Genomic DNA, 27,795 nt, shown 5'->3' with positions numbered 1-27,795 from the left:
ATTGGATGCAGTCTTTAAAAGGTCATGTCACTTGACTTTGACCTGAGGGTGGGGTCCTCCCACTGCTGGATCAGTCATCCACTTTGAGTAGGTCATCCTCAGTGTAGGGAGTGAAAACAGCCATGGGTGTTGTGGACACCATGGCACTGTTAGCTCACTCTTTAATTTCTTGCCTTCAGTGTCATCATATGACTGAATTTAGCTTTGAGTGGACATAATGCATGTAATATTTGAAATATAATATCTTATAGCAACTTGGTTTTTTTTGAACGGGGCATTAGGCATATGGTTAATACTATTTATTTTACAAATAGATTTGTCAAAGTGCCAGAAATTATTTCAGAAAGATGTACAGATAGAGAGGCCTGAGAATCTTGACAATCTTTCATTTCTAATTTCATGGTACTATGCTCAATAATGGCCTCCAAATCAAACCTATGCAATCTAAAAATTACCAGTTCCTTTTGTTAGCCTTGGCAAAATGAAGCCTCTGATTCAGAGTCAAATCAACACTTTCTTTTTTTTTTTTTTAATTTTTTTTAACGTTTATTTATTTTTGAGACAGAGAGAGACAGAGCATGAACGGGGGAGGGTCAGAGAGAGAGGGAGACACAGAATCTGAAACAGGCTCCAGGCTCTGAGCGGTCAGCACAGAGCCCGACGCGGGGCTCGAACTCACGGACCGTGAGATCATGACCTGAGCCGAGGTCGGCCACTTAACCGACTGAGCCACTCAGGCGCCCCTCAACACTTTCAAAATAAGAAGGACCAGCAAGAAAATACTAAACTCCAATTCCCAAAAGTCATCTCTGGCAGGTATGGAAGTGCAACTTTTTTTAAAAGCTTCCTTTCCCAAGAGTATTCCTGGGGTCCTCTAAATCTAAGAATATCTTTAAAATTCTAAAAATGTAATCTCACATTCATAGTATCTTGCGTATGCTGAGTGCTTAAGAAATACTGATTGAATATTGAATAAAACAGCTACCAAAAAGAGGGAGCTTGAAGATTGTCTGGATCATCCTGCCCAGCCTCCTAATTTTCCGATGGAGGCAGACAAGTCCACAGAGATTGGTTCACTTGTTCAAAACCACACAGCTAATTATTGGCAGAGCTGGATCTAGAACTCAGGATTCTCGACCTGAAATCCACTTTGCCCAAAGACCCTTTCACTTCTTGGCTTCCCATGTACTTGCACTTAAAAAAAAATTTTTTTTATTTTTTTTTATTATTTTTTTTTTTTAATTTTTTTTTTCAACGTTTATTTATTTTTGGGACAGAGAGAGACAGAGCATGAACGGGGGAGGGGCAGAGAGAGAGGGAGACACAGAATCGGAAACAGGCTCCAGGCTCTGAGCCATCAGCCCAGAGCCCGACGCAGGGCTCGAACTCACGGACCGCGAGATCGTGACCTGGCTGAAGTCGGACGCTTAACCGACTGCGCCACCCAGGCGCCCCCCCAAAAAAATTTTTTTTAATGTTTATTTATTTTTGAGAGAGACAGAGCATGAGCAGAGGAGGAAAGAGAGAGGGGGAGACACAGAATCCAAAGCAGGCTCCAGGCTCTGAGCTGTCAGCACACAGCCCGACACAGGGCTCAAACCCATGAATCATGAGATCATGACCTGAGCTGAGGTCAGGCACTTAACTGACTGAGCCACCCAGGCACCCCTGCGCTTGCACTTTTAAAGACTGAAGAAGCCTGGGGCCAAGAGCTCAGATCAACCTTCCCTGAGTGAACAAATGGGCATTCTTGCATCGTGTTACATTACAGTGGGAATCTCCCTGGGGGCCATTTACTGGTAAGAAATCAGCTTGACAACGAGAAAGAATGAAATACGGCCTTTTGTAGCAACGTGGATGGAACTGGAGAGTGTTATGCTAAGTGAAATAAGCCATACAGAGAAAGACAGATACCATATGTTTTCACTCTTATGTGGATCCTGAGAAACTTAACAGAAGACCATGGGGGAGGGGAAGGAAAAAAAAAAGGGTTAGAGAGGGAGGGAGCCAAAACATCAGAGACTCTTAAAAACTGAGAACAAACTGAGGGTTGATGAGGAGTGGGAGGGAGGGGAAAGTGGGTGATGGGCATTGAGGAGGGCACCTGTTGGGATGAGCACTGGGTGTTGTATGGAAATTTGACAATAAATTTCATATTAAAAAAAAAAAGAAAACTATCTTTAAAGTAGTGTTACTTTAATCTTAAATGTTTTGTTAAAAATAAATTAGTGCAGAAATCATTCCTATATAAGAGAAGCTAATTAGAATGCCTTAGATTTGAATGGTTCTTTATCTTTTATAAAGTGTGACCTGTATTACCTTGTGGTTCTTTTCCTTTAAGTATCCACCGATTGATTTGCCAGACATTAGCTTGCTCTTGGTAAATTAAGTCTCTATTAGTGTTGTAATTGTGAGAGATGAAGGCATGGAACCCATTAATGCTTCTCAGTGGGCTAATGGGCTCCTCTTTGGTTTGGTGGAAGCAGAAGCGGGGGTAAGAGCTAAGGGGGACTGGGCAGGGGCAAGGCTACCTGACTCACCTCTATTTACCTACGTCCCAGGCTAGCCCACCCCACTCTCATTACCTCAGTGCAGCCACAATTTATTTGAACATGAGGTGGCCAAGTATGCACTTGACCTCAGATACCAAACACCCATGTTTCAAAAATAGTAAATGGTGAAGTCAGCCTGACTTCACAGGCTTTCAGGTGAGCCCAAAGCAAAGAACAGGAGAAACCCCAATCAAAGACTGACTTCGTCACAGAGGCAAATGGTTTAAAGATGCCCAGAGCTGACTGGTTATCTTAGGCGCTGCCCCAGGACAACAGGCCCTGCCTGCCCACCGTTCTGTGCACGCAGACATTACCTGCCTTGGCTGGTTGACTTTTGCTCCTGAAGACAACAGTAATCGAATAACATCCAAGTAACCACCCTGGGCAGCTAGGAAGAGTGCAGTGGCTCCATCCTGAGAGATGTCAAAATGGAAGTGTTAAAATCACCTTTCACGTTTATTTTAAAATATAATCAATTAAAAATACATCTGTTTAATACAACTTTCCATTTCTGTCTCCCACTTTGTTTTCATAGTCATGGTTAGTGTTTTATTCTTTGAAGAATAGTTCTAAAATATCACAGTAAGTCAGGTTGAAAGGTAAAGTTTCAAACAGGCTTATAAGGATAACTTAAAATATACGTAATGACCGTTCACTTTACAAAACCTTGATCACGGAGCTTACGATCTACCCACTTGCTGGTACCATCCAGCTTGTCCAAATAGCCAGTCATCATTTTTCTCTTGTCTGCACAGACTTCTCATTAGCTGCCTTCTGTTTTTGTTGTGTGACCTCAGGGTTTATCACCTTTTTAATTAGCTTAAAAAATACCTACATTTAATATAATTTTCCATTTCAATTCTTTTGTCAAGTAAGAGCTAAGTGTTAGTTTAAAAACAAACAAAAAAGAAAGTCTACTAATAAACAACAACAAAGTCCCCCAAACCTATTTGGTATATTTTTATGCATCAGAAGTGTCCTTTTTTTTTTTTTTAATGTTTATTTATTTTTGAGAGAGAGAGAGAGAAACAGAGTGTGAGCAGGGGAAGGGCAGAGAGAGAGGGAGACACAGAATCTGAAGCAGGCTCCAGGCTCCGAGCTGTCAGCACAGAGCCCGATGCATGGCTCGAACCCACAAACTGTGAGATCATGACCCGAGCTGAAGTCGGACACTCAACTGATTGAGCCACCCAGGCGCCCCAAAGGGTCCTTTTAATTAGATCTTTCCTACCCCTTTCTCTTTCTTGTCCCCGTATCCATATCCACCCCCTCACCCAACATGCAGTTTCTCTAAGCTTTGAAACAAAAGATGCTTTCAGGAAAACTGCCCTCATAAGAATTATCCATGAACTTGCTCCCTGACAGCCCAATAGACACCAACAACACCTGCAAACAACTCAGCAATCCTGCACAAAAGCCCAAAGCAAGTGCTCGCTCCCAATTTTCTTAGTGGTTTTGTTTGTTTGTTTTAATTTTTTTTAAGTTTATTTACTTTTGAGAGAGGCAGAGTGCGAGCAGGGGAGGGGCAGAGAGAGAGGGGGACACAGAATCCAAAGCAGGCTCCAGGTTCCGAGCTGTCAGCACAGAGCCAGATGTGGGACCCGAATTCACGAGCTGTGAGATCATGACCTGAGCTGAAGTCAGATGCTTAACCAACTGAGCCACCCAAGGTGCCCTATTTGTTTGCGTTTTAACTGAGCGTCTATGAACTCTGCACATTTCTTCTTTCTTAAAGACATTCATTGGTGATGTCAGCAAACACAGAAGTCAGTGCAGAGCATCCATCCTCCCCATAATCTCACTTCACACGGCGTTCACAGAACGTGGTAAGCTTCATTATTTTTAGACTGCAGTGGAAAACCCGAGCACATCCTAGTGGAAAACACCTAGCTAACCCAGTTAATTACCACTCCTCCCATCAGGAATGTTAACCACAAGTTAAGATACAAAGCACCTCTCTCTGCAAGTCTGACCAGGTGGAGGGTGCTGGTGGGTGTCCACTGAGCTGCCAGACTCCTCTTAAGGCAATCATTAAAAAATTACTCAGCCTATACAGATTTTTATGCAGATGTTTGGTACGGGGATAAAATGTTCAGCGGCTCCTTACTGTGTGCGTTGCCACAGAAAATCCACCACGCTCTTAGCAGCTATTAATTCTTGGAAATTTTCTAAAATGGATATCCAAACATTGCATTTTTACTGCGTATTCCAAATTTCTGTCCCTAGAAGCTTTCAGGAGTCATTGACTGGGATTCCCAGCGGTCCAGCTGTTTTTGGCAGAAACATTTACACTTGGACTGTTTGGGTAAGGGTAAAAGGAAGTTTCAGTGCACGAAATTTCTTGAGTCACTTTATAACAGGAATTTACTACAGGAATGGGCTCTCCCCAAACTCTACGTTTTTAAGATTATGTGCCACTCTGGTGAGCCCTTTGGAAGAATGTTATCTAACAGTACAAATATGCCAGTCAATTCAGATTGCTGACTATTAGTGGTAATGTTATGAACACCACAACTCACTTTCCTTTTCCAAAGACTTGGGCTCTTCCTGTTCAGCCCCCCACACACATACTCAAACATGCTCTTAGATATATTTCATTATATACAGCCAAAGGAATAGCCAAAGCTGTAGACCTGTGTTTCTTAGACTCGGGCACACATCAGAACCACCTGCTTCTCAGTTGGGTCCTTGGAGATTCCGGCTTAGTTGGTCTGGAGAGGGCCTAGAAGTATTCTTTTAAAGCTCCCTACATGATTCTAATGACAGCCAGAGTTGAGAATCACTCAGACCAGTGTCAAGTGATTCAATCCTTCAGATGGGAAAACTGCAGGTTCAAAGGGTGTTATAGATTTTGAACCGCAAAGGGTAATGCTAGTGGCTATTGCTTCAAAGAGGTCTGTGACTTGTCATTTAATCATGTAAACTCAGGAAAGCGTGTTCAAATGGAAAAGGTCATACCTACACATCTCATTCCATGGCTATGAAAGTATAGTGCCATAGGGCTAAATGGCTCATGGTAAGATAGCCTAAAATGTGATTCCTAGATAATTGGAAGTAGGATTCTTCCACTCCTCACCATGAGATTCTATCAAGTCATTTCATCTCTCTCTCTCCCTCTCTCCCTCTCTCCCTCCCTCTCTCTCATACACACACACACACACACACACACACACACACACACACACATATTTTGTCCAAAAGCAGAATAACATTCACCATAAATCCTGTGGAATTACAATGACAATTAAAAGAGCCTTTGGGTAATGTGCTAATTGCCAATTTGCTGCAAACAGACCCACACTAGCAGTAGCTACCTTTCAAAGGTCAACGGTGTGCATGCACTTCACAGGTTTTCAACTACCCACACTCACTCGCCTTCCAAATAATTTGATTTCTCCTTTATTTGTGCTTTCCTCCTAGATAACTCTACAACAGGAGCATTATTTTGGTTTTCAGCAAGTCCAATGCTGGCCTTGTTATGTTATGAATAAGCAAGTGTCATATGATTTTTGAAGATCCTAATTGCATAAGTTATATGAAATATCTCATATGTAAAAGAGATTTAAAAGGGTATAACCAAGATGGGTAAACAAGATTATGTTTCTACACAGAAAAAGCTCATGTGGTTAACTGTACATTTTTTCCTTTGATGTTTCAGATTAAAGTCCTACTGTTCATTAAAAAAAATTTTTTTTTTTTTAAGTAGGCTTCACGCCTAGGGTGAGCCCATCACGGGGCTTGAGCTCATGACCCTGAGATCAAGACCTGAGCTGTGATCAAGAGTCAGACACCCAACCAACTGAGCCACCCAGGTGCCCCCAAAATACTTTTGAAGTTGGCATTTCTGGTATCCAAATTTTGACTGCAGTAGTACGTGTGATGAGAGGATGGGCAAGGGTCCACCCAGTGTCCTGCTGAAAATGCACTCACGTAAAGTTGGTCGTGGATATTGGCTCCATGCTTCAGCAGGGTCTCAACCACCTGCATGTGCCCATACTGACTGGCGGCCAACAGGGCAGTGCCCCCATCCTGCAAGGTGTAAACACACTAGAATCAGTGCAGGCACCTATTTACCAAGCAGGTACTCCTAACATGGTGAGGGCTTTGGAAAAGACATTTCCTGTAGATAACAACGAAGTCACTTTTCCTCTTTTATCTCTTTTTCTTTCTAATCATGACCGGGTTCATCCTAAAGACATCATTAGGTTGTACACGTGGATGACCTGAGATACATTACAGTTATCGGACTATGTTATTATGAGTGTTCCTGGGTCGAATGCAGAAGAATCTATTTGCATCTCAATAAAAGAAACAAAGAACAGAAAGTCTGTACCAATCAGTTCTGTCTTGGAATTTCCTGAACAGTCTCCTGTGGCTTCTGGCTAGAGAGCTGCTTGACAAATGTTGACTTTTCCCTGTGGTTCCCCCCAGCTGTGGGCCTCTGAGATTAAGGTGATTTATGGAGTAAACTTCTGGGGCCATTGCCTTCAAGGGACAAGGTCAGCATCCATTAAGAGTGGATAACTATAGCATATCCCACGTGCTTCTCACCATCCTACTTAGCATTTCTTTTGAACATGTGCCAGCTTGTCTAGATCTCTTTTAAAATGTCGGCCCTAGAATGAATCAGAGCACCAAAAAGTAGATGCGGTCTGATGTGGAATGGGACATTCCTTTGTTCCATCCTCTCCACTTTTATCTCTACAGCCCAAATTAGAATTAGCTTTTATGTCAACCGCATCGCGCTACTGACTCATTGAGTTTGTGGTCAAATGAAACCTTTAATGGTTTTCCTCAGGTGCTACAGCTAAGGCATTATCTTTTCCTATCTCCACTTGATGCGCTGTGTGCTCACTTCGGCAGCACATATACAATTGTGAGCTGTTTGTTTGGCTCTGTGAATCAGTAGGTGGACATCTGAGCTAACTACAAACAATGCAAGAACATGTCACCTGGTTCTGAAATACAAATCATAACTAAAGATAGTGTGGTTTCTAAATTTGGGCATAGAGTGTTTATCCAAAATGCCTGCCCTCACACTTCCACCCTCACAGGGTCTGATTCGGTAGGTCTGGGTGAGGCCCAGAAATAGGCTTTCTGACCAGTCACATGAGGGCACTGTGATGTGCAAGTGGCAGGTGGGCCTCAGGTAGAGAAACACTGTTGTAGGAGCTCCATTGTTCACAGGCTGTGGGGGGTGGGGCAGGGCCCTCGAGCTGTGATTTGAAGGGTGGAGAATGGAGGTAGGAGACTGGAGGGTTGAGGCTGGTGGTGGGGGTGGCTGTGGGTGGAGCGGGTGGGCAACAAGAACTTGCTTACTAGCAGCAATGAGCACCAACATTTCCAACTTTTGTTCTGTTAATTTTCTCTTTGCTTCATGAAGTAAGAGAAGAGCTAAAATAGGGTGATTATTATAGAATAGCTGGTACCTTTTATTTTTAAAGACATATTTTGGGGGATACAGATTCAATAATGATGAGAACAACTGTGGAAGCAAAGGCAGTTCTGATGACAGGATCATATGAAAACTCAAAGCCTCTGGACATTCTCTTCTTCCCATGGAAATTCTCGGATACCTACAGCTGACCTAATGGAAACATTTGGAATTGTGCTCTGGGCCCCGTGTTCCGTGGATTTCTGGGACAGCACAAACTGGCTCACAGACAAAGGCTTCAAGCCAGCATTAACTTGTTAACCAAGAAAACTGAAGCAGCCATATGGCTGTGCATGATCGTTCTGACTTCAAAGTTCAAAGAGTTGAGACTTCCATTTGTAGGACTTCACTTTCTATTCTTAGTTGTCTGACTTTTATAATGAAAAATAAGAAGATAATTAATATAAAAATATACGCAACACATATATTTTGGGTTATTGTATATTATATTCAGCATGTTTGGAGGCACGTGCACAGTGCAATAGCAGGTTTCAGAACAGACTGAGCCTATTTGAAATTCACATCCAACAGAAATTCACAGCATCTTAGCAGAAAAAGAAGAACTCACTGGAAACTCCCCTGATACCAAAATATCACCTACAATGGATTAAGTAAGCCTAAAAGATCCCAAGTAAGGCAAATTTCCAGGAATTTTTTGGTTATGATTAGGCTGGAAATAAGTTGACAATTACAAAAATGTTAAAGCAGTTCAATTCTCCTACTATACACCATTATCTTGTAAAATCATATTGTGAACACGAAATTGATCTTTCAGCAACCTCGGTTTTCTCATTCATGTGTCAAACGTGAGGAATCAATGACTTCTTTAAAGGAAGAACCACATTTCCTTGCCTGACTGTATCAACTGTAATCATGTATTATATATTTCGATGAGGACATCTCAGAAAGTAAACTGCTTGTCAAATCACCCTTCTTAGAAATCTCTCAGATTCACTAACATTGGCTTAATACTTCAACAGCTCCTATCATAGCACTGGGATTAACCTTGAAGTGAAGAAAAGCACATGAAAACAGGGAAAGTTATGAAGCCCTTGCTGTTATCCACTCTGCTAACAAAATTTAGTGTCCCAAAGTAGAAAGCTACCAGTGCAAGACAGAATGTAAACAGCTCCCCATAAAATTCTCCAGTTGTGAGCCCAGAGTGAAAATGTCATGTTTTATATTGAATCCCTAGGACTACCTTTGAACCATGACAAGTAACTTTGTGAAACCCAACCTTCTTGGGCTTGAAAATCTTGTAAAAAGGGAAGCACAAATTCATACTATGGATGAAGAGAAACAAATATTCATGACTACTGAAATTCTTCAACAGGGTATGAAATCAAGAAAGTTCTCTTACTTTGGTCCTACATTCAGTAGATGCTCCAAATCCAAAGAGAAATCTCACGACATCATTATGTCCTTGCTGGGCAGCAAAGAACAGGGCAGTTGTACCTGACTGGGAGAGAGCAAGAGGCTGGTTTTAAGATATTTAGTTACATCACACGTGACTTACACATTTGCAAACAAGACAACACTATACCCTTGTATATAAGCCTTCTAGCCTAGGAGGTGGCTACATTTGGACTGATTATATTCCTTGTTCAGAGAAGTGAGAACACGAAAGGAGAATGTATTGTTGGTGCAATGGGATGAATGGTGGACCCAAAAGATATGTCCCTATCCTAATTTCTGGAACTTGTGACTATTACCTTATGTGGCATGAGATGTGATTAACTTAAGGATTTTTGAGAGGAGGCACTTATCCTGGCTTAGCCTGGTGGGCCCTAAATCCAGTGACAACTGTCTTAAAACAGTGAGGCAAAGACACATTTGACACAGAGGAGAGGAAGAGGCAATATGGCCCCAGAGGCAGAGATGTGGCCCTAAGTCAAGGAATGCCTGCTGCTACCAGAGGCTGGAAGAGGTAAAGAATGGGTTCTCCCTGCGGCCTCCAGAGGGGGTGTGGTTCTGCAGACACACCTTGAATTTTCTGTCCTCCAGAATCCTAAAAGTAGAAATTCTGTTATTTTAAGCCACCTAATTGGTGGTAATTTGTTACAGCAGCCTCAAGGAACTAACATGCTTGGTAACACGGGCATTTATTCACACAGGGAGGAATTCTGGAAGAGTTCCGGCTACAAAGTAAAGCACCCCAGACTAGAAAGCTACCAGTGCAGGAAAGAATCTAATTAATTCACTCAAATGGGCTCAAAATATTCCTTAAAATAGGACATAGGAGCAAGAAACAGCCTGATTCCAAATCTTCAACCGATCGGTGATACCCTGAGACACACATTTTAGCATCCTCTCCTCCCATCCATTTTTACAAGCCTACTCAAAGACTGGCAGGCAAATCATTGTGTAACATGAGCAAATTCATCATACCACTCTGTGACCAATACATAGTTTTCATATAAAGACACTCTTCACCCCAGCGCTTGGAGCATGGATGAAGCGAACACTACACTCTCCCAGGCACAGTGAAGAGAAAGTCCTCCCTCCATGACTTACCTGGAAGTGTTAAAGTGGTAGGTTCTTACCCAAGTGGGAGAAGCCAGAAGAACTGTGGCCTAAGGACCACTGATCACTCTGAAGCTTGTTTCTTAAGTGTGTGTGTATGCGTGTATGTTTGTATGCATGTGTGCATGTGCACGTGTGTGACAGGGATCAATGAGCCCAGCCACTATGGCAGAACACAAGTGAGTAACTTCACAGTCATGACCATCTACCTTGGGGCTATGCACCCAACCAGACACTGCCCCGGGGAGGCACAGGTAATGTGATCTTTCCTAGAGCCTTTCAACCTGCAAGGCAGGAGTGATTTTCTCCTTGGTTCCCATAGAAACAAGTGGAAGCATCCTCTCATTGCTTTCCTACAGTGGACGACACTGGATTCCAGAAACCTTAAGATATAATCGGGTCTGGATGAAGAAACTTGGCTAGAAAAGGAAAACTCTCATCTTCTCAATAGATACTAAATTTTAGAAACTACCAGGGAGGGACACCTTGGTGGCTCAGTTCGTTGAGTGTCTGACTCTTGATTTCAGCTCAGGTCATGATCCCAAGGTTGTGGGTTTGAGCTCGGCTGCTGAGTGTGGAGCCTGTTTGGGATTCTCTTTCTCTCTCCCTCTGCCCCTCTCCCCTGAGCGTTCGCTCTCTCCCTCTCTCTCTCTCTTTCTGAAAGAAAGAAAGAAAGAAAGAAAGAAAACTACCAGGGATAATTTCTAGAAATTGTTTCTTCACTTTCTTCACTAAGAAAAAAGATTTGTTTTTCACTGTTTTTTTAAAATATATATTAATTAAAAAATCCTATTTCAGCACTTAGAATCAATTTTGAAACATACAGTTAGTGTCAATCATTGTGCACATGAATGGAGCATCTGTAGAGAATAGAAGCCAGACTTCATGACAACTATACGTGCAACTCTTATGCCTGAGAGCTTTAGCCAATATTGCTGGTTCTCTAGAGCAATGGTCTCTCAGGATCATTAGCTTCTGGTTCTTGCAAGCTCTGTGTGTCTAGATAAACTTAGAAAACAATGGCAGGTACTTTTTCAGGAAACAAATATTTTGATATGGATTAAATGGAAAAGATGAATTAAGAATGAACCAAGGTTGGGGCGCCTAAGCGGCTCAGTCAGTTAAGTGTCCAACTTCGGCTCAGGTCATAATCTCACAGTTCATGAGTTCAAGCCCCACGTCGGGCTCTGTGCTAACAGCTCAGAGCCTGGAGCCTGTTTCAGATTTTGTGTCTCCCTCTCTCTCTGCCCCTTCCCTGCTCATGCTCTCTCTCTCTCTCTCTCTTTCAAGAATAAATAAGCATTAAACAAAAAAATGTAAAGAACGAATCAAGGTAGAAGCCTGTTACATGAGTGAGTTCCATAGCACTCTCAGCTTGCAAAAGAGATGAGGTGATGTTGGGACCTCTCTTTAGCAGTTCTACCAACAGAGACTAGCATGGCTGCAGGAAATTCAAGGGACCACTGGGAACTCATATAGCATAATCATCTGAGCTACAAGGTTACCTCTAAATTGGACACACTTTGGTAAGTCCTTGAGGGCCATTTTGTTCAATGCACAATAGTTTTCATTCCCAAGAATATTAGTTGAGCAACTGGAACCAAACAAATCGATATAAAACCATAAAAACCATACATTGGCTGGAAATCAAACAAATGTTTCTCTTCTCTCAGCTTTTCACAATTGTTCTGAAGATATTTTTGTACATGTTGAACTTGCCCTTCAGGATAGAGTTTTTTGAGTAAGCAGATCTGAATCATATTGTTTTTATTAGAGAAGATCTGTCTTTTCTTTAAAGTTATAATAAACCAAGGCTGTAAAGCATAAAGGAAAAACAAAAGATTATGGTAATTTCAAACTATAATTCTAAATGGGCCCAAACATTTTCCTCCCAGAAGGAAATTAGCTGCTGACATGAAAAGTGGCCTAAAACAATGCTCCAGTGTTGTGGAAATTGCTCAGAAGAATCTGTCTGTGAGAAGATTGATTGGACTTGATATAGTTTCCCTGAGTGGCTCCTCTTGAGGAGCTTGCTGGTCCAGGGCTATGGAGAACCAGACTCCAGATTTTACCCATCAAGTGCCCATCTTCCGTGGTCCACAGCCAAGGTGACACCCAAAGGGGAGAGGGGATGGACTTTAGACGACCCAAGTACTATCCAGCCCTCACACCTGGGGTGTCTTCATTTGTTCCACTCAGGTGTAGCAGTCCAGCCTAGAAGATGGGGCATACTGACTGATGAAAGTTTGGTTGATGAATCATCCTTTCTGAAACAACTGTAGGGCAGGCCCTCGAATAAGACTAGGTCAAGGAAAATCAAATGCTCCAGTTTGGTTTGGAGCTTGCTTCAGGAAGCCATCTTGTGTCTGACTCAGTGTGGATTGAGAGGTCAGATTCGCTTCAGGGATGACCCGTGGCTATGTCTCCATAAAGGTTAATTTACAAGGCCCTAGATTAAATCTACACGGAAATAAATGGATCCCCCTAAGACCTGAATCCCAAAGTGGTTAAAATGCTCAGCCTCCTACTGCTCTTCTGCAGTGGAACAAGAATGGATCCTCTAGCTAGACTCAACTCCCAAGATGGCCTTTGAATGAAGTGTGGGAACAGGCTCGCATTTTAGTCCAATGTTCACCACACGGCTTTTTTGGGGGACAGCTTATTTAAAATGTGACTAGTCGGAGAAGCCCTTTGAAATAATGGTTGGTTGAGGCAGTCTAGCAAGTGAGCCTCATTAAGAACAGGTTGGTGGGGCGCTTGGAGGGGCTCAGTGGATCGAGTGAGTTTGAGCCCCAAATTGGGCTTGCTGCCATCAGTGCAGAGCCAGCTTTGGATCTTCTGTCCCCACCCTCTCTCTGTACCTTCCCTGCATGCATTTTCTCTAAGATAAATAAACATTAAAAAAAAAAAAAAAAGAACAGGCTGGTGACAAATCCTTTGAAAAATGCAATGATCCCTATGAAAATCCTATAACTGGGGCACCTGGGTGGCTGAGTTGGTTAAGTGTCTGACTCTTGGTTTCAGCTCAGGTCATGATATCATGGTTCGTGAGTTCGAGCCTGGGATTCTGTCTGTCTCTCTCTCTCTCTTTCTGCCCCTACCCTGTTTGCACATGCAAGCATGTATGCGTGCGTGCTCTCTCTCTCAAAATAAAGAAATAAATTTTTTTTTTAAAGAAAATCCTGTAACTTGTAAAGCTCCTCATCCCAAGGGAAGAAGGAAGAACTGATTTAAGCTTGGGAGGAAATGTCTGAGTGTTTAAGGAATGTGGTTAGAGGTCTTGTTACCTCAGACTACAACACATGCTTGAGAACACTCATTCAACTGAAGTACAACCAATGGTCTATTCCTGGGCCTTAATTTAGGCACAATAAAGCCTGCAATCTGGGGTTTGATGTCATGTTGGAAAAAAGCAATGATTATTCTTATCTTCCTTGCCAATTCACTACTATGAAAATTTTGAGTCATTCTTATTCAATTGTCACATGAGTCATCTCTTATTCAAGTGTAAAACCTGACCTACCTCTCTCTGGAGATTGATGTCTGCTCCTTGCAGAACCAGTTCCCTCACACAGTCTATGTGGCCTGCATAGGAGGCCACCATGAGGAGCGTGGTGCCATGCTAGACAGAGGACAGACAGATGAATGGTTAGGCCATCATATGTCACACAGGGTCCGGGAGAAGAGGCTGCAGAGAAGGCAGCTCCACTCGGGACGTGTCCAAGTGCAAAATTTCACAGTAATAAAAGCATCTCATGCAGACTAGACGGGAAAAAGCAAAGCGACACATTGCTGAGGGTGGAATTTTCGATTTAAAAATTCACTTAATTCCATTACCTTCAGAAGTGCAGTCCAACTGAACCATAATTACTGCATTTTAAGGCAGTAGGGATGTAATGGTCTCATTTTATAATTTCTATTAAATGATTCCTGAGCCAAAAGACTATTAATGTAAAAGATGGGTTAAGTGGTACCACTTGGTTTTCTGAGTTTAGATGTCTTTATCTCAAAACTGATTCAGGCAAAGATAAAAGGCACCTCAGGGAAATGGGAGACCACAGCAATCAGTCAGGAGCCCTGGGGTTCAAGTCTGCCTCTGTCCTCAACCAACAGTGTAACCTGGGGGTAAGTTGCTTATAATTCTTGGGGCTTGTAGTTTAATTTACAGTCGTTTTGGAGGGTTTGGAATGGTGATCTTAACCACCACCTCTGCATCTGCAGCAACCTGCCTTTTGGGGGTGGACAAGAGAGAGACAGATGGTTCTGCACAGAAGGAAGGCTTGCTAGGTATAGGTGATAAGTGACTCTTACAAGCCTCATTTTCATTTCATCAGTAGGATTTTGTAGGAAGGCAGTAGAATTGAATGGTCACTGACACTATGACCTTGGGCTACTTATGGAACCTTTCCAAGGCTCATCCTCCTCATCTGTAAAATAGGGAATAATAAAAGCCTCTTCTGGGTGACATTAAATGGGTAAATGAGATAATGCAGGCAACGTGCTCAGCACTGTAATGTTAGATATGACTTCAGTAAGTGTTAGATATTGAAACTTTATCATACTTCAGTAAATGTTAGGTTATCATCTGACTTTTGTTGATTTCTGTGAATGACAATACTAATTTTGGGAAAGTCTTATTTGCTAGGGATGAAAAGTACAGGTAGATTAAAAAAAAAAAAGCTAATGGCCTCATGGAAGTACTCTATATTTTTTCTACCTTCATGTGGCTGTATTTAGTATTTGATGTTAGACATTCATGTGGGCTGTACCATCCATTATTAAGTTGAACACCTTTCTCTGTATTTTCCAGGACGAGAGTGGTATGTGGAAGTGGGTATTACTAACTTCCTCCTGAATGTGAACAATTTTTATTTAGGTCACAGATAGAAGAATCCTTGATTTAAAACCAATCTGGGGGTGCCTGGGTGGTTCATTGGATGAGTGTCTGACTCTTGATTTAAGCTCAGGTCATGATCCCAGGGTTGTGGGATTGAGCCTCTCATCAGGCTCCATGCTGAGCACAGAGCCTGCTTAAGATTCTCCCTCTCTCTCTCTCTCTCTCTCTCCTTCTGCTCCTCTCCCCAGCTTGCACACTCTCTCTCTCAAATTAAAACAAAACAAAACAAAAACAATGTGGTGGATTGCTGGGAAGATAGTGAAGTAGGAGGACCCTATGGTCACCTTGTCCCATAGATACAATGGGAGTATCAATAGATACACGATGGGAGTTACAATAGATAACACTCACATCAGTGTTAAATAACTCAGAAAATAATCCAAAGATTGGAAGAACTAACTCCATAACTAAAGGTAGAGAAGAGCCCACACTGAAGAGGGTAGGAAGGGTGGAGATGTGGTGGGGAGCTAAATGGACCACTGCTGTATGCAGGAAGTGGGGGGTTGGGGTAGGGAGGGAGCTGTGGAGAAGGGAGAGAAACAGACTATTCCACCGGGGGAACCTGCACGTGGAAGATGAGTCCTCATAATATTTGGCTTTGAAAACTAGGGGGACTGAATTTTAGGACTTAAATCTTGGAATTTTAAAAATCAGTGACTCAGCTCTGGGAGAGGCTGAAGGGTGAGAGGAAACTGAAATCCTCACCCTTTAAGAGACAGCACCACAAACAGCCCATGGAGATAGAGCACAGAAGCAGCAGTTTGAAACATGACTCGGGTATATGGGAGGGAGATTTGTTTACTAGTCTCAGAGGTATGCTGGAGGAGCAGGGATCACTGGGGAGACTTCTCCAGGAACAAAGGAGCTGGAAGGAACCATTTCTTTCCCCTTCCTTCCAGCAAAAACACAACCACTTGCAGGAACCAGTGCAGCACCCACATTCACTACCTAACTTGCTAACATCACAGCCCCTCTTCCCCACCCCACCCCCCAACCTCCGTGCCTGTTGTGGATCTACCCACTCTAATATGCTCTTGGCCAGAGTCTATTCAAACCAGGGCCACAAGCCTGGTAGTGTGCAAGCAGCCCCAACAAGAGCCAGCACCATTCCAAAGTGACTCCTGACCTGGGGAGAGGGAAGGATAACTGCACACAGCAGTCATACCACAACCCCAGCAGTGGACTGGTGGCAGACAGCTGGCCTGATTGCAGGCCCCGCCTACCAACAAAAGATTCTCTGGACAACATGGGAAAGGACACTGCAGTTTGGTGCTGCTGCATCTCTGGCAAACACCTAGTATGACTAAACTCAAGCCCATGATGGCCCCAGACTGGCCCACTAACACTATAGGGACCAAACACTGCCTAAAACAGGCAAAGAGAGCCACTGCAGATACCTGAACTGTGGAAAAAGTGGCTCAACCACAACAGCTGGGCACAAAACACACATAGGAGACACCTCTGAAGCACCAGATTCTGGTGAACAGGGGACACTGCACTGCAGGGCACTGCAGGACCTCTTCTTCTTTTCATAAGGTCACTACTTTCAAGAGCAGGAGATGTAGCTAACTTTCCTAACATAGAGAAACATACACAGAGAGTTAGACAAAATAAATGAGACAGAGGAATATGTCCCAAATGAAAGAACAGGACAAAATCACAGTAAGAGAGCTAAGCAAAATGGAGATAAATAATATGCGTGATAGGGGTGCCTGGGTGGCTCAGTTAAGTGTCCAACTTCGGCTCAGGTCATGATCTTGTGGTTTGTGAGTTCGAGCGCCATGTCAGGATCTGTGCTAACAGCTGAGAACCTGGATCCTGCTTTGGATTCTGTGTCTCCTTCTCTCCGTACCCCTCCTTCCCCCCTCTCTCAAAGATAAATAAACATAAAAAATTTTTAAAAAATAATATGTTTGACAGAGTATTTAAAGTAACGGTCATAAACATACTCACTGGAATTGAGAAAAGAGAGGAGGACATCAGTGAGACCCTTGACAAAAAGATAACAAAGAATCATTCAGGGATGAAGAACACAGTAAGTGAATTTAAAAATACATTAGATTGAATAAAGAGCAGACTAAGAGAAGCAGAAGAATGAATCAGTGACCTGGAGGACAGATTAATGGAAAGGAATCAGGCTGAGCAAGTGAGAGAAAAAAATATGCAAAATGAGAATAGATGTAGGGAACTCAGAAACTCCATCAAGTATAACATTTGCATTATAGGGATTCCAGAAGGAGAAGACAGAGAAAATTTATTGGAAGAAATAAAAGCTGATAACTTCCCAAATCTGGGGAAGGAAACAGAAATCCAGATCCAGGAGGCACAGAGATCCCTCAACAAAATCAACCCAAGGAGGTCCACACCAAGACACATAGTAATTAAAATGGCAAAAAGTAGTGATAAAGAGATAATTTTAAAAGCCACAAGAGGAAAGAAGAAAGTTAAGTACAAGAGAAGTTCCGTAAGGCTATCAGCAGATTTTTCATCAGAAATTTTGCAGGCCAGAAGGGAGCGTCAGGATATATTCAAAGCGCTGAAAGGGAAAAATCTGAAGTCAAGAATACTCTACCCAGCAAGGCTACCATTCAGAGTAGAAGGAGAGATAGAGTTTTCCAGACAAACAAAAGTTAAAGGAATTCATGACCACTAAACCAGTCTTACTAAACCAAAATTCATGACCACTAAACCTAAACATTAAAGGGGACTCTTTGAGTGGAAAGGAAAGACCATAACTAAGAGTAAGAAAAGTAGGAAGCACAAAAGCAGCAAAAATAAGTATACCTGTAAAAACTAGTCAAGAGACTCACAAAATAAAAGGATGTAAAGTATGACATCATATACCTAAAATGTGGTGGGGGGAGAGAGGAGCAAAGAATGACCATTAAGTGACCATCAACATAGACCACTGTATCCAGAAGATGTTATATGCAAACCTAATGGTAACCACAAATCAAAACCCATCTATTAAAGTCTATTTTGTCAGACAGAAATATTGCTGCCCTGGCTTTCTTTCATATCCATTTGCATTATAAATGTGTCTCCATCCCTTCACTTTCAATTGGCAGATGTCTTTTGGTCTGAAATGAGTCTCTTACAGGCAGCATATAGATGGATCTTGCAACAGATATGCAAAAAACAAAGAGAAAGGAATCCAAGAATATCACTTAAAAAAGCCAACTCACCATGAGAGAAGAGGGCAAGGGAAGAATGGAACAGAGAACTATAAAAACAACCATAAAACAAGAAACAAAATGGCAACAAATACAGACCTATCAATAATTACTTTGAATGTAAATGGACTAAATGCTCCAATTAAAAGACATCGGGTGATGGAATGCATAAAAAAAATAAGATCTATCTATATGCTGCCTATAAGAGACTCATTTCAGACCAAAAAACACCTGCAGATTGAAAGTGAAGGGATGGAGACACATTTATAATGCAAACAGACATGAAAGAAAGCCAGGGTAGCAATACTTATATCTGACAAAATAGACTTTAAAACAAACTGTAACAAGGGATGAAGAAGGACAGTATATAATCATTAAGGAGACAATCCAACAAGAAGATAGAACAATCGTAAATATTTATGTATTGAACATGAGAACACCCAAATACATAAAACAGTTAATAACAAACATAAAGGAACTAATTGATAATAATACAATAAGTGTAAGGGGCTTTAACACTCCACTTAAATCAATGGGCAGATTATCTGAACAGAAAAACAAGGAAACAGTAGCTTTGAATACACATTGGACCAGCTAGGTTTTTTGGGTTTTTTTGGTTTTTTTGTTTGTTTGTTTGGTTGGTTGGTTTGGTTTAGTTTTGGTTCAGTTTTTTTGGACCAACTAGGTTTAACAGATATATTTTGAACATTCCATCCTAAAACAGCAGAATACACATTCTTTTCAAGTGCACATGGAATTCTCCAGAAAAGATCATATATTACACTATGAAACAAGTATCAACAAATTCAAAAAGATTGAAGCCATACTATGCATCTTTTCTGACTACAATGCTATGAAACTAGACATCAACCATAAGAAAAAAAATTGGAAAGAACACAAATACATGGAAGTTAATAACATGCTATTAAATAATGAATGGATCGATGAACAAATCAAAGAAATACAAAAAATACACAGAGACAACTGAAAATGAAAACACAAAGGTCCAAAATCTTTGGGATGCAGCCAAAGTAGTTCCAAGAGGGAAGTTTATGGCAGTACAGGCCTACCTTAAGAAGCAAGAAAAATCTCAAATAAGCAACCTAACATTACACTTAAAGGAACTGAAAAAAGAACAAACAAAACCCAAAACCAGAAGGAAGGAAATAATAAAGATTAGAGAAGAAATAAATGATACAGAAACTAAAAAACAAAACAAAACAAAAAAACCCACAATAGAACAAATCAATGAAACCAGTAGCTGGTTCTTTGAAAAGATCAACAAAATTGATAAACTTTTAGCAACAGTAATCAAAAAGAAAAGAGAGAGAATTCAAATAAACAAAATCAGAAATGAAAGGGGAGAAATAATAACCAACACCACTGAAATACAAAGGATTATATGAGAATATGTAAAAAATTATATGCCAAAAAAGTGGACAACCTAGAAGAACTGGAAAAACTCCTAGAAACATATAACTTACCAAAACTGAATCAGGAAGAAATAACAAATTTGAACAGACCAATTACTGGCAATGAAATTAAATCGGTAATCAAAAAACTCCCAACAAACAAAAGTCTGGGACCAGATGGCTTCACAGGTGAATTCTACTAAACATTTCAGGAAGAGTTGATATCTATTATTCTAAAATTATTCCAAAAATATAAGAGGAAGGAAAACCTTCAAATTCATTCTATGAAGTAGTATCCCTTGATTAAGCTACATAAAAGTCTTTCCTTTACAGTAAAAACTTGCTAGTTTGACAGATGACTAATTCTCTAAAGATTAAGGTTACTTTATTTCATTGGCTGATGTTAAAATGTATCTTTTAAAACTAGCTGATTTTGAATAGAGGGAGGATATGGGGGGATATAAACATGGTGAAGACTCCAACAAACAGGACATTGAAACACCTTCATTCATACATCTAAAAAGGCTGGAGGAAGCTGCCACTGCACATCTTTGTGGTAGATGTGCATCAGAAAGATGAAGGAAGCAAAAAATGTAAACATCATGTGAGGACAGCATTACTCGAGAAATGAAGGTGAATGTAATTCAAAGCTTTGCCATGTGGTGGGTGGCCTAGCGATAATGTATTCATTCTTTACATGTTGTCTGTTGGAAGTTTGAACATGGTTGTGAACTTGAGGTTGGGAGCGGTTCCCAGGAGAGCCCCAGGGCCTCCTCTTGCATTCCATCAGCTCTCCTAGGAGTCCCAGGTGAACCAGAGGCTGGGCAGGACTCCACATTCAGGTGGTACCTGAAGGAGGTAGAAACTCTCCCCATGAAATGTGAAGGGAAACCAACACCTACACTGTTCCCAAACCTCTCCCTGTCTCTATCACCGCCAATCTTAGAGACTCTTTCAAAATCAATGTCTGAAATTACCATCATTTAGGCTCTCTCCTTTGGGTTAAGGAATCTTTTCTCCAGAAAGCTGTTAACAAAATGAGTTTTTATGCTAAACGAGGAGGAGTAAACATTGGTATCTGGCCTAGTAGCAAAATCTCTGTTTGAAAAGCTACTCGTCACCCAGCAGATAGAGACAGAGGATGAGCTCTGAGGGGGGAAGGAAGTGGCAGGACAGGTGGCATTGAGGAGGAAAGGGAACAGGGAAGGCTGAGTGTGGGGTACTGTCTGGGGGCAGGGTGTGCGTGGTGCTGTGAGGAGGCTCCTAGGACACTGGATATAAGGAAAAAGTCATAGGAGTGGCTGAAAACAGGTGACTTCAAGTCAAAGAGGAAAAGCGGTCATCAACATGGTCAGTGGGTGCCTTCAGGCCCGGGTACAGGGACACTCCAAGAACAATGTTGCACTAGGAGCTAGCAGCAGTGGGGCTCCCCTGCCAGCCCAGGCCTGAAGGCACAGGGCTGGGGTGGGGAGGGTGGAAACTCCTAGGACACAGAACGAGAGCACTGCTGCCAGACAGAACAGGGGACACTGGGTTCCCCAGCGTCCCTGTCCTCCCACTCTCTGATTCCTACCAGCACTCCCATTGGCCAAACCCAAGCGGAGGCCAGAGGGAAGCAACTCCACTAGGCCGTACATTTCAGTCTCTGGGACACAGCAAGCTGGAGAAGGGTCTGAGTGGATCTGGCGGTGCCAACCCGAGATAACTGCACACCAATGCCCCCAGTGCACAGAGTGCAACAAGCTTTGCTATCTCACTCAGGCTGGTGGCTGATCTTACTTAGCAAATTTGTGCAGTAAAAGCTGGAAATGGCACATCCAGCTTTTGGGAAAACAATAGGGCTCATTTGAAAACATTTTTATTCCTAACATCAAAATATTTCTGCTGCTTCTCTCTCTTTCTCTCTCATTTGAGGTCTTCCTGCTCCCCAGAGATGCAGAGTCCTGCTGAATACAGAGAAATCACTGCCTCTGTCTGGAGAGGGAGGGCTCCCTAAGTGATGCCTGCCGGTGGCAGTAGTATCGATTTTTAGACCCCCTCCTTGCCAGTGAGTGTACTGATGTTTGCAAAGATAACGAAAGGTAAGAAGCTGGGCGGAGGTTTCCATCTTCAGTTCTCTTACCCTCGTAGAAAAGCCCACCTTCCACATCCATGGCAGCCCTCTTCTGCTCTGAATTATCTCCACTTTCCATGAAAGGAGTTGGTTTGAATTCTCAGACTAAAAACCCTTTCCTTCTTGGAATTTGCCAATTCTGATTCCCAGTGAGGTGCCACTTCCCCTAGTGTGGCCGCCTCTGGTTTTGTGCACATAATGGTTTGCCCAGGATGTTTTTACACTCACCAGGGTACCTTGGACTTTTACAAGGGATAAAGCAGGCAAACATGAAAAAGTAGATAAGCATCGCAAAGGGAAATGTATTCATGAGCTGCTCTCGTGCCAGCAGGGGAAACGGCGTGTCCTTGGCATGCATATACCAAATGAATCCATCCGTACACTGTCCCTGCAGTCCACATCCACCCGACCGCTGTTCAACAACAGCCTGAGCAGAGCCAGGTTTCCTCTCCTTGCTGCCCAGAATGCGGCGTTGGCAAGTGGAGTTTCCTTCTGCAGAAGCAAAATGAAACAGGATCTTAGGATCAACATCAGTTAATACGACTGCTTGTACGCAAATATATACCATTCAAAAGGCAGAATTTCCAGATGTGTTGTAGTATCTGAAAGACCACTCCTCCAGCAATAGATGCCAGTAATATACTTGGCTATGGAACACATTCTGTTTCATAGCAGATATCGGAGCCACAGTGCTCTTGTGAAGAGCAATGTTGTTGATAATACAGCACTATTAATACTCCCAGCAATGTCCTCACTTTCCTGCCTCTGTGTCTTTGTTCACAGTTTCCTTTTTTGCGTGAAATGAGTTCTCCCCCATCCTTCAAGGCCAAAGCCCTGCTTAAATCCGATTTCCTCCTTGAAACATTCCCAAACCCCCGTTCACCTCTAAGCAGAGAGAAATCTCTCTCAAACCTGACCTCCCCAACCCACATATTTTCTGTGCTCTCAACTTTCTGCCTGATTCCAACTGTCTGGGCAAATGTTTCACCTTCCCTCCACCTAATTTTCTTTGCTTCAGCTAGAACTTGCCAGGGGATTCACTTAAGAATAAAGAACTCTGGGCAGGAAATGCTGTTACATGTCCTCGTATGGGTCCTTCTTTCCACTGCTGTGTGATTTTGAAGTTGCAAAGATAATATTGGAACCAGCCTATGGAAGGAATAGAGCTGGCAAACAGTTCTTGAAAACTCAGCCTGGCAGAGTTGACTGCAGTCCAATTGCCTTTTCTAGAACACATCAATTTGGATCTGTAGCGAACAGTCCATGGCAGGCGAGGGTAGGGCTGGAGGAGAGGCTCTGGAACCAGACAGCACTGGGTTTCAATCCCAGCCTTGGGCAAATGACTTGGCCTTGGTGAGTCTTACACTACCTGACTTGAAAATTACGGTAAGGATTAAATAATATAGGTTAACTGGTGAATGCAGTGCCCAACACATCATAAATGCTTACAGATGCTAGCTTCTTTCTTTCTGCCCACTTTTCTTTACAAAGTTAGGATAGGCAAAATTTTTTTAATATAATTTATTGTCAAATTGGTTTCCCAGTGCTCTTCCCAACAAGTGCCCTCCTCAATGCCCTAGATAGGCAAAATTAAATTCAGAGTATCGATACTAATAAAGAATTTTGTGGTCTCAGGAAATTTTCTAGCATCGACATTATTTAACAAGAGCACTTTTTGGGTGGGCTTAAAACACCTATCTGACCCCAAAGAGCTTTTATGCAAGGTATCTTTTAAAAAACTTTTTAATTTATTTTTTAAATTTACATCCAAGTTAGTTAGCATATAGTGCAACAATGATTTCAGGAGTAGATTTCTTAATGTCCCTTACCCATTTAGCCCATCCCCCCCTCCCACAACCCCTCCAGTAACCCTCTGTTCTCCATATTTAAGAGTCTGTTTTGTCCCCCTCCCTGGTTTTTAGTATTTTTGCTTCCCTTCCCTTATGTTCACCTGTTTTGTATTTTAAAGTCCTCATATGAGTGAAGTCATATGATTTTTGTCTTTCTTTGACTAATTTCACTTAGCATAATACCCTCCAGTTCCATCCACATAATTGCAAATGGCAAGATTTCATTCTTTTTGATTGCCAAGTAATACCCCATTGTATATATATACCACCTCTTCTTTATCCATTCATCCATCGATGGACATTTGGGCTCTTTCCATACTTTGGCTATTGTTGATAGTGCTGCTATAAACATGGGGGTGCATGTGTCTCTTCGAAACAGCACACCTGTATCCCGTGGATAAATGCCTAGTAGTGAAATTGCTGGGTTATAGGATAGTTCTATTTTTAATTTTTTTTTTTAATTTTTTTTTTCAACGTTTATTTATTTTTGGGACAGAGAGAGACAGAGCATGAACGGGAGAGGGGCAGAGAGAGAGGGAGACACAGAATCGGAAACATGCTCCAGGCTCTGAGCCATCAGCCCAGAGCCTGACGCGGGGCTCGAACTCCCGGACCGCGAGATCGTGACCTGGCTGAAGTCGGACGCTTAACCGACTGCGCCACCCAGGCGCCCCTCTATTTTTAATTTTTGGAGGAAACTCCATACTATTTTCCAGAGTGGCTGCACCAGTTTTATGCAAGATATCTTTTAATTATACTGATAAGGGGGGCGCCTGGGTGGCTCAGTTGGTTGTGCATCTGACTTCAGCTCAGGTCATGATCTCACGGCTCATGGGTTTGAGCCCCACGTCAGGCTCTGTGCTGACAGCTCAGAGCCTGGAGCCTCCTTCGGGTTCTGTGTCTCCCTCTCTCTCTGATCTTCCCCCGCTTGCACTGTCTCTCTCTCAAAAATAAACATGAAAAAATATTTAAAAAAATTTTTAAGTATACTGACAAGGTATTAAATTCAGTATCTCTTTTTTTTAATAAGTTTCTTCAAGGCAGACCTATTTCTTTTTTTTTTTAAGTTTATTTATTTATTTTGAGAGAGAAAGAGAGAGAGAGAGTAGGGGAGGGGAAGAAAGAGAGGGAGAGAGAGAATCCCAAGCTGACAACGCAGAGCCCGACATGGGGCTTGAACTCATGAACTGTGAGATTGTGACCTTAGCTGAAACCAAGGGTTGGTTTCTTGGCCTACTGAGCCACCCAGACACCCCTTGAATTCAGTATCTTACTTATTTATGCTAAGTTAAAAAGAAAACACAGCAACATCAGCCACAACACAGAGCCATCTTAGGTTTAATTTTTTTTTTTTTCAATTTTTAAGTAATCTCCACACCCAACGTGGGGCTCAAACTCACAACCCTGAGCTCAAGAGTCACATGCTCTACCAGCTAAGCCAACCAGGTGCCCCTCCACGGAGCCACCTAAAATGAACAGTGAGGGCACAGGCAAGGTGGCATTTGTTGCTATGAGGATTTCTTTTCTTCAGTCCTTCAGCTCACACACAACTTAGTGCTCTTGTGCATTCTTGGAGGAGGGCGTGGCCAAGCAGGGAGTGCTAAGCAGGTTACAAACATACTTCAAATAGTTTCCTGGCTCAGGTAGGGGAACAAAAGTCACCTCAAATTCCAGACGAACAATTTGCTTTTCCCCCTGACAGCCTAAATGTGATGGCCCCGGGAATTTTCACGCCGCACTGCCATGGTGACGTTCACACCCGGTGTTTGCGGCTCTTGTTCCAGGCTGGCTCCACTGTTACAGCTGTCAGTAACTGGCTGAAGCAATGGCCAGGCAGGCCTGCCTTGTATCATAAATCACGAAACAATGCCCTTTCAGCAGAGAGATCGCACAAGGCCAAAATGAAGTTTGGAGGGTGAATTAGGAAGAGAACTTAATACGCCAGCCCTGCTGGCTTTTCCTGAAACATGAAGACTTGAGAGTAATAAATTGTAAATCATTTTTAGTGATTTTGTTGTTTCTCTTTAACCCCAAATTATTTTCAAAACCCATCTGCACGCCACAAACTTCTATCGTCATAATAAGCTCTCCAGCTGGGAGCCTCTCCTGCCTTGAGGATGGCTCTGGGGCTTCCTCTCCTGTCAGGGCCAGATTTCCTCGCTTCCTGTGAGGTTCTGGAAACTGAGCTTTGTGAACAGCTGTAAAGATTTCATTTTCCCTCAAGTGCGAGAGGTGGAGGCAAGACAGAGTAGTTGATTTGGGGTAAGAAAGAGCTGAGTTCAAGTCCGAAGCCTGCTACTTCCCAGCTCTGTGACCCTGGGCAGGTTATTTAACTTCTCTCCGTCCCAATAAAATGGGACTAATAATGCCAGTAGTAGTACCTCTGCCATGTGTCGTTAGAGGATTAAAGGGGAGAATACGTGGAAACACTGTTTGATGGTGAACACTCAAGAATTGTCGCTATAAACGCTATTCCTCACAGCTCTTTGAAATGCTTGTTCAGGTGACTTAATTTCCTTGGTCACTGGCATGTATTGGGGACAGGGGCACTGGCCAGGGGCTAGGACAAGAGGTAAGAGTGAAACTTGAGCTCTGCTCCAATCGCTTTATGGCCCCGCAGGAAAGCATGTCATGCCAATAGGCATCAGAAATTATTACAGGTGCCAGAGTCGGAATGTGGATAACGTAAGGAGAGCAGAGAATGGCCGAGCCTATATGGGGGGGGGGGCGGGTGGCCAGGAATGGTTTCAAAGAGAAGGAATTCTCAAGAAGAGTCTCAGAAGATGAGTGGGTAATGAGCATCCCAGGCAGAAAGAGCAGTGAAAGCAAAGACGTGGAGGCTCATCATAGCATTCTGGGAACCGTCACTAGCTTGGAAGGGCTAGACGGAGGGATGGGAGGGGAGAGAGGGCAAGGGACAATGCGGCGCTATAGGCAGTGAGGGCCAGATCCCAAAGGATCTGCTGTGCTGTGCGACGGAGTTTGCCGGGGTACTGGGGAGCCAAGGCAGGGTTTTAAGGTGAGGAGATACTATCGGCTTTGTCTTTCAGAAAGGTCCCTGTGGCAGCTTCAGGGAGAATGGATTGATGACTGGAGCCAGACTGAGGTCGGTGTCTACAAGGGTTAGGGGACTACCGCATAGACGGGGAAGAGAATTTAAGGGCCCGAGCTCAGGCAAAAATAGCGGGACAGGAGGATTAGACTGTATGTGCAGGAGAAGGTGGGAGAAGGAGGCTGGACTGAGTCCCAGGTTTCTGGTTGGAGTGCCTGGTTGAGGCGGGGCCATTCCTTGAAGTGGGAAAACACCGGAAGAGGGGCAGGCTTTGGGAAAAAAAGGAGTTCAGCTTTGAACACGCTTTCAAGTGCCTAAGGGGCTTCCAGGTGGAAACGACTCCCAAAAGAATGGGTAAGTTCTCCCATCACACCGCGGCAGACACATTTAGTGGAGGGCAGGAATCTTGTACTAATACTAAGTGCTTGTTCTGTACCGCTCCGTTTGTCCTCCGCACATGCTCTCTCGCTGAATCCTCACGGTGGCTCAGTGAAGTGGGTGCCGGTACCAGCCCGCTGCACAGCTAAGGGAGAGATGACAGGCAGGTTCTGGCCTAGGCAGCCTGGTGCTGGGGCTACCCTGTTAGCCATCACACTGTTCTGCCTCCCTGGAATTCCATAGACAGCAAGGAATAAGGCAGCATTGACCCCAATGACCTCCTTCCTACCCTCATTCCAAGCTCCTCTTCTGCCAAGACGGAAAGTCCCCTGAACTTCCTTCTCTTTAGGGTCTACACACATCACATTGCCTGGATAGCTTCCAAACCTCCTCTGGGTACGATACGCACAT

At 42.9% G+C, this 27,795-nt stretch overlaps 1 protein-coding gene across 1 annotated transcript in view; it reads right to left on the bottom strand.

The window, feature by feature from the left end:
• ANKRD29 (ankyrin repeat domain 29) overlaps positions 1-27,795 on the bottom strand; it is an 84,031-nt gene that overhangs the window by 17,565 nt on the left and 38,671 nt on the right. The window contains exons 5-9 of the mRNA XM_047086883.1: positions 22,486-22,596; positions 14,033-14,131; positions 9,347-9,445; positions 6,483-6,581; positions 2,867-2,965 (exon numbers count right to left, since the gene is read on the bottom strand). Of these exons, the coding sequence (XP_046942839.1) occupies positions 2,867-2,965; positions 6,483-6,581; positions 9,347-9,445; positions 14,033-14,131; positions 22,486-22,596 (507 nt within the window). The remainder of the gene's footprint in view (positions 1-2,866; positions 2,966-6,482; positions 6,582-9,346; positions 9,446-14,032; positions 14,132-22,485; positions 22,597-27,795) is intronic.

This window comes from Lynx rufus, unplaced genomic scaffold (genome assembly GCF_022079265.1).
Source record: "Lynx rufus isolate CCGP_SWC_20201006 ecotype Redwood Valley unplaced genomic scaffold, mLynRuf1.p SCAF_22, whole genome shotgun sequence".
Lineage (NCBI taxonomy): Eukaryota > Metazoa > Chordata > Mammalia > Carnivora > Felidae > Lynx > Lynx rufus.
The sequence above is the reverse complement of the archived record's forward strand: the minus strand, read 5'-3'. Positions and strand labels throughout refer to the sequence as shown.